This window comes from Muscardinus avellanarius, assembly GCF_963383645.1.
Source record: "Muscardinus avellanarius genome assembly, chromosome: 10".
Lineage (NCBI taxonomy): Eukaryota > Metazoa > Chordata > Mammalia > Rodentia > Gliridae > Muscardinus > Muscardinus avellanarius.
Window position 1 is genome coordinate 18,174,925 of NC_137796.1, and position 7,337 is coordinate 18,182,261.

The 7,337-nt window shown below is 54.5% G+C and overlaps 1 protein-coding gene across 1 annotated transcript; it reads left to right on the top strand.

Annotated features, from left to right (window-relative positions):
* LOC308268341 (dipeptidase 3-like) lies at positions 1 to 6,246 on the top strand (the record flags this gene model as incomplete). The annotated part of the gene is made up of 12 exons (XM_080703486.1): positions 1 to 12; positions 1,033 to 1,146; positions 1,261 to 1,382; positions 1,623 to 1,749; positions 2,949 to 3,078; positions 3,167 to 3,305; positions 3,539 to 3,608; positions 3,718 to 3,894; positions 4,689 to 4,773; positions 5,260 to 5,335; positions 5,771 to 5,906; positions 6,004 to 6,246. 12 exons carry the CDS (start codon positions 1 to 3, stop codon positions 6,244 to 6,246), a joined length of 1,431 nt encoding a protein of 476 aa, XP_080559612.1.
* Positions 6,247 to 7,337: the final 1,091 nt, after the last annotated feature.

Consider the following 7,337-nt stretch of genomic DNA (forward strand, 5'->3'; position numbering starts at 1 on the left):
ATGCCAGGCCATGTAAGGGGTCATGGGCCTTCAATGCTGCATGTCCTAGATGTGAATATGCCCCCAACCTGTGGGGTCTTTTGTTCCCCCTGGTGTTGGGAGTTGAACCCCAGGGGCATTCTACCTCCGAGCTACACCTCTAGCCCTATTTATTTATTTATTTATTTATTTGCAGTACTGGGGATGGAACCCAGGGACATTCTACCTCCGAGCTACATTCCCAGCCCTATTTTTTATTTATTTTGAAACAGGGTCTCACTGAGTTGCCAAGAGCCTCACTAAGTAGCAAAGGCTGTCTGTGAACCTTGATCCTCCTGTCTCAGCCTCCCAAATGCTGGGATTACAAGCGTGCGCTACCACGCCCGGCTCCTGCCAGGTTTTAACTTTCCGAGAGGAAACAAACTACTTACTTAGGCCTCCAATCCCCCTACCCCCAGGCTCTTAGTAGTAACTCAAAGCAACTGCAGTAATAGCTAATGGAGCTAATACTAATAATGACAGCTACTAGTAAATAATTGATAACAACTAATACAAGTAATGGTTGATACTTAGCTTGTGCACACCTCAAGACTGAGCAATTTCACCCCAGGTATACATCTAACAGAAAAGAATGTATACATGGCCTCAAGAGCATATGAAATCAATATTTATGGCATCACTATTCATAATGAGCCCAAACTGGGCTCTTTGGAGTCAAACTGAGAAGCCAAAGACAAAAGATCATGTGATCATATGATGTGTGTGTGTGTGGTACTGGGGATGGAACCCAGGGGGCATTCTACCTGGAAGCTACACTCCCAGGCCCATTTTATTCCCTCGTTTATTTTGAAATGGTTTCACTAAGATGCGAAGGGCCTCACTGAGTTGCCGAGGCCGGGCCGCGAACCTGCGATCCTCCTGTCTCGGCCGGCCCGCGGCGAGAGCCCCTGGTCGCCAGCGCGCAGGCGCAGCCCGCCCGGCCTTGGGGGCGCCCTCCGGGTTTGGGGCGAGGGCCCTGGCGCCCCCTGGCGACTGCGCCTTGCCGCGTGGAAGATTCCAGAGCGTCGGCGGCCCGGCAGCGTGGCCGCAGGCTCCTCGCTCCAGGCAGCGCTCGCTCGGGTCGCCGAATCGACGGCCGGGGGCTCCATCTTCGCCCAAGCCTCCCCGGCGCCCCACCGCCCGCCCCCCTGCCGTCCCCGCGCCATGCGGCCGCGGCGTCCGCTGCCCCTGCTGCTGCTGCTGCTGCTGCTGCTGCTGCTGCTGCTGGCCGCCCTCGCCCAGACCTCGCGGGTCAGCCCCACCGCCGCAGACACCCCCCAGGCCCCGACGCCCGCAGCCCCCAGCGCCTCGGCCCTGCGCGACCGCGCCGTGGAGCTCATGAGGGACTTCCCGCTGGTGGACGGGTGCGTAGTGCCGCCCCGGCGGGCCAGTGCAGGGCCTGCGGAGGCCCCCACACCGCCCGAAGGCTTCTCTCCATCACCCACCGGTGCCCTTGACCCCAGTACCCCATTGCTGGTGGAACCCCCCAGCCCCGCCTCAGGGGTCCCGGCATTGTCTGTGTGATGGGGGGCCCTCAGGGTGGGAGGAGGCCCATTGCAGTATCCTGCCTGACCTGGAGGCCGTGCCCCCTCTCTCATCTCCAGCCACAACGACCTACCTATGCTACTGAGACAGCTTTTCCAGAACAAGCTGCAAGACGTGAATCTGAGGAATTTCAGCAGTGGCCAGACCAGCCTGGACAGGCTTAGAGATGGCCTCGTGGGTGCCCAGGTACCACAGGGACACAGTGGCATCATGGCTGCTGGGGAATGTTGGGGCCACAGAAACCTGGTGGGCCAGCCTCTTAAGTGACTAGGTATGGGGCATGCAGTGAGCCATCTTGGTGCAGGGCAGTGTGGGGTGTTGGAGGCCAAGACAGGTGAGCTGCGTGGGTGCCCAGGTTCCATGGAGACATGTAAAAATCACCAGAATAGCCTGGCGTGGTGGCGCACCCATGTGATCCCAGTAGTTGGGAAGCTAAAACAGGATTGCAGCTTCCTGGCCAGCCTCAGCTACTTAGTGAGTCTGTCCGCAACTTGGTGAGACCCTGTTTCAAAATAAAGAATAAGCCAAGCTGGGCGTGGTGGCGCACGCTTGTAACCCCAGCATTCGGGAGGCTGAGACCGGAAGATCATGGTTCGCAGACAACCTCAGCTACTTAGTGAGGCCCTCCGCAACTTAGTGAGACCCTGTTTCAAATAAAAAATAAAAAAACAGAGCAGGGGTGTAGCTTGGAGGTAAAATGCCTCTGGGTTCCATCCTTAGACCCACCAAAAAAATAAAATAAAATAAGCCAGGCTTGGTGGTTCGCACTTATAATCTCTGTGCTTGGGAAGCTGAGACAGGAGGATCACACAGGTTGGATGCCAGCCTCAACTACTTAGTGAGGCTCTCAGCAACTTAGTGAGACCCTATTTCCAAATAAAAATATAAAATAGGTCTGAGAGTATAGTCCGGAGGTAGAAAGCCCCTGGGTTCCACCCCCAGTACCACCAGAAAATAAATAAATAAAAAATTAAGAATAAAAAAATAGGGCTGGGGTGTAGCTCAGAGGTAGAATGCCCCCGTGTTCAATCCCCAGTATCACTGGGGGGGGGGGGGGGAGAAGAAAGAAAAGAAATGACCAGAATATCCCTGGTGTGTGTGTGTGTGTGGGTGGGAAGGGGGTGCTGGAAACAAAGGATACAACAGGTTGGCCTGGGGCATTCACTCAGCACATGGACACATAGTCCATGTTGATGTATTGTGGGTCCACAATGTGGCCACTGGCAGCAAGCCTAAATCACCAAGGTACCATGGGGTCAGAGGACCTCTCTTGGGGCCACTCACCCAAATAGGTGCTGTGGGGGCCAAGGCAGGAGTGGTAGCCTCAGGGGCCAGGGGGTTAGAGACCACTCTGCTTCATTCTGGACCCTCTAAACTATCCCCAGTTCTGGTCAGCCCATGTCCCGTGCCAGACCCAGGACCGGGATGCCGTGCACCTCACCCTGGAGCAGATTGACCTCATTCACCGCATGTGTGCCTCCTACTCGGAGCTGGAGCTTGTGACCTCAGTTGAAGGTAGGCTGGTGAAGGGGGGATAGTCTGAGGCCCACTCCAGTAATTTCATGGCTGGGCTCTGGTCACTCGACTCTCTGCCCTTTTCTAGGTCTGAACACCCCCAAGCTGGCTTGCCTCATTGGCGTGGAGGGTGGCCACTCCATGGACAGCAGCCTCTCTGTGCTGCGAAGTTTCTACCTGCTGGGTGTGCGCTACCTGACGCTCACCTTCACCTGCAGCACACCCTGGTGAGCACAGTCCCTGGCCGGGGTGGAATGGCAGGCGGCGTGGTGGGGAAAAGGCCTGACCAGAGGTGTGGATAAAGTGGTGCACGGGGTGGGTCGGCAGGATGTGATGCTACGTCCTCACATCCCCAGAAAGTAGCTGGCCCTGGGCCCTGACCTGTTCTGGAGGTAGAACGATTGGGTAGACAGAGGGCCTGGAGGCGGCCAACTAGATTGCCATCCTCACTGTCCTGCAGGGCAGAGAGTGCCACCAAATTCAGACACCACTTCTATACCAACGTCAGCGGGTTGACGAGCTTTGGGGAGGTAAGGACTCACGTTCCATACCCCATCCCCTGCCTCTTGAGATTTGTGCACGTACGTGTGCACCCTGACATCCTAACTGTTCCTCCCCAAAACTCAACTGTCCCTGCAGAAAGTGGTAGAGGAGATGAACCGCCTGGGCATGATGATAGACCTGTCCTACGCCTCCGACGCCTTGGCGAGGCGGACCCTGGAGGTGTCGCGGGCTCCTGTGATCTTCTCCCACTCGGCTGCCAGAGCTGTGTGCGACAACTTGATGAATGTTCCTGATAGCATCCTGCAGCTTCTGGTGAGTGGCACCCCAGCCCTCATGCTCAGGGCTAGGCATGCTTTAGCTAAAGATTCTAGGCCAGGCGCGGTGGGCATACACCTGTAATCTCAGTATTTGGAAGGCTGAGATTTAAGGCCAGCCTTAGTAATTTAAGGAGACTCTGTTTCAAAATAAAAAATTAAATAGGGCTGGGGGTGTAGCTCAGATGTAGAATGCCTCTGGGCTCCATTTCCAGTACCGCAAAAAAAAAAAAAAAAAAGAAAAGAAAACACTGGAGGCTGAGACAGGAGGATCACAGTTTGCAGACAGCCTCAGATACTTAGTGAGGCCCTCTGCAAATTAGTGAGACCCTGTTTCAAAGAATAAAAAAAATAGGGCTGGGGGGTGTATCTTGGAGGTAGAATGCCCCTGGGTTCCATCCCTAGTACTTCAAAAAAAAAAAAAAAGAAAATAATAAATAAAAATAAAAATAGGACTAGTGGTGTAGTGGTGTAGCTTGAAGGTAGAATGTCCCTACATTCAGTCTCCAGTACTACAATAAGTAAATAAAGATTCTTGACCCAGAACAGAGAAATCCCACAGAGAAAACTCATACCCTTGTGCCCAAGGCTGGTTTATTCTACCCTGTCTCTGAAACTCAAGGCCAAACCTAGGGACCCACAAAACAAAACAAAAACAAACAAAAAACAGAGAGGGGAAGCGTCTTCCAATCCCCAAAGCCAGCTCAGTGCTATCCCAGTGTCCTCGCAGCCGGGGAGGTGCAGCCTCAGGCCAGAGGAGCTGAACTGAGTGTCCCTCTGTCTCTCTGGTAGAAGAAGAATGGTGGCATCGTGATGGTGACCCTGTCCATGGGGGTGCTGCAGTGCAACCTCCTTGCTAACGTGTCTACTGTGGCAGGTAAGCCCCACCTTGGCTCTTCATGTGGCTCTGGCTGGGGCTGCGGGGCCCTCAGGACAGCTCCAGTGGTCTGGCATAGGTTGGGCAACGGCAGACCTTCCAATAGCCCCGGGGGCAGCAGACTCAGCTCTTCTCTGCCACCCAGGTCAGGCCACTATCAGGCTGATGCTTCTGCCTCTGAGTCTCATGTTTAATCTCAGTCCTTGGACCTCTCTCTCTTTCCCCACATCTTTGGGCAGGACAGGCAGAGCCCCTCCCAAGCTCTAAGAAACTCAGAGGCAGAAAAAGTTCCAAAGGGTGGGGGCTCTGAGGTCCACTCTAGCCGCTTCAGCACTGGAGGCTCCCTGTGACCCTGTGGAGTCAACTGTGCTGGCCTGGAGTCCTGCCAGCAGGGGAATTGGCCAGGGCTGAGCTTCCTTGGACCGGCGCTGGTCCCAGGTTCCAGCTCCAGCCTAGAGATGCCCACTACCAGCCTCTGCCTTCTAGATCACTTTGACCACATCAGGGCACTCATTGGATCTGAGTTCATTGGGATTGGCGGGAATTACGACGGGTCTGGCAGGTGAGTTCTTTCCCAGGGCTTGTCCTTGGGCTGAGGTATACAGAGAAACCTTCAGTCCTTCAGAGTTTCCCATCCTGGCGTCCTCCCGCCCTTCAGCCCACCTGACATCTCCCTACTCCCTAGGCCTGTTTTCTAGAGTCACCTTGTCTTTCCTGTGGCCCAGTGGACCCACTCAAGGTCATCAGACTTGCTAAGTACCCTATCCCCCATGAGAGCCCAGCTCAGGCTCCACAATGCAGCCGCAGATCTGCGGTGGGCTGGCCATCGCTAGGCGGCAGAGCTACCGAAGCCCAGTCCTCAAGGCGCTTCCCAACTGTTACCAGTCTGAAGATCTTGGCCTTCAGTTTTAGTCTTAAGTGAAGGGGCTGGTGGGACAGCAGGCCCTAGGGCAGAATCAGGGCCAGATCACATCTGACTGGTTGGGTGGCCACACAGGTTCCCTCAGGGGCTGGAGGACGTGTCCACATACCCGGTGCTGATAGAGGAGCTGCTGAGTCGGGGCTGGAGTGAGGAAGAGCTTCAGGGCGTCCTTCGAGAAAATCTGCTGCGGGTCTTCAGACAAGTGGAACAGGTATGCTGGGCTGGGCAGAGGATGGTGGGTTCCGTGGTTGGAGCAGCCAAGGCGGCTGCCGTGGGGGCATCTAATGACTGCTGACTCCCACCCCCAGGTGAGAGAGGAAAGCAGCGGGAAGAGCCCCTTGGAGGCCGAGTTTTCGGACAGACAGCCCGGCAGCTCCTGCCACTCTCACTTCCTGCCTCATGCTCAGAACAAACACCTGGCTTCGCACCCAGATTTGACCAAGTGGCAAAGCCATCGGATCCTCCAGAGGCCCATGAATGCCTCCCCACACCTCGTGACAGGCCTCGTGGCTGCTGTCACCTTCTCAGCCCCCATCCTCTGGCTCTGGTGACTCGGTCAGTCTCCCCGAAGTCACTGTGGCAATGCCCACAAAGTTCTCCCTCCTAGTTGCTCAGGCCTTGGTGCGTGGTGAGAATAAACATTTGAGACCCGAAGCCAGGTGTGCGCGTTCTCCTCCTTTGGGGTGGGCGTGGGCTCAGGTGTGCTCTTGGTTGGTGAGGGGTCCTGCGGCCTCGCCCCAGCTGTTCGAGGTGAGGGCTCCCACTCGCGCCCAACCTTGGCCCTCTGGAAGGGCAGATGTGGCTTGCCAGTCTTCACTGGAAGTTGGAGCCAAAGAACAGCACAAAGGAATTGGGTTCAATGTCAGTTCCACATGCATGTGACTGTGCTGGCTTCCCAGTCTCCCGCTGAAAGGTTAAATTTGTTTAAGAAGGTGCCAGGCGTGATGGTGTACTCTCATAATCTCAGCATTTGAGAGGCTGAGACAGAAGAATCACAGTTCACAGACAGCCTCAGTGAGACCCTGTTTCAAAATAAAGAATCAAAAATAGGGCTAGGGCTGAGGGTGTTGCTTGTCGCTTGGAGGTAAAATGCCCCTGGGTTCCATCCCCAATACTGCAAAAAAAAAAAAAAGTGATAAGCCTGGCATGGTGGCACATGCTTGTAATCCCACCATTTGGGAGGCTGAGACAGGAGGATCACAGTTCGAGGACAGCCTCAACTACTTAGTGAGGCCCTCTGCAACTCAGTGAGACCCCGTTTCAAAATAAAGAATAAAAAATAGGGCTGGAGGTGTAGCTTGAAGGTAAAATGTCCCTGGGTTCCATCCTCAGTACCAAAAAAAAAAAAAAAAAAAAAAAAGGCTTCACTAAGTAGCTGAAGTTGTCTGGAAACTGTGACCCTCCTGTCTCAGCCTCCAAAATGCCGGGATTACAAGCGTGCACCACCATGCCCGGCTAGTGTCACCCTGTTTAAAAATAAAAGAATAAAAAGTGGGGCTAGAGGTGTAGCTCTGAGGTAGACTGCCCCTGGGTTTAATCCCCAGTACTGCAAAAGTAAAATAAAATAAGAAGCTGATAGTATTTATAGAGGAAACAGGAACTTTTTGTGTGTGTGTGGTACTAGGGGTGTTCGGAACCCAGG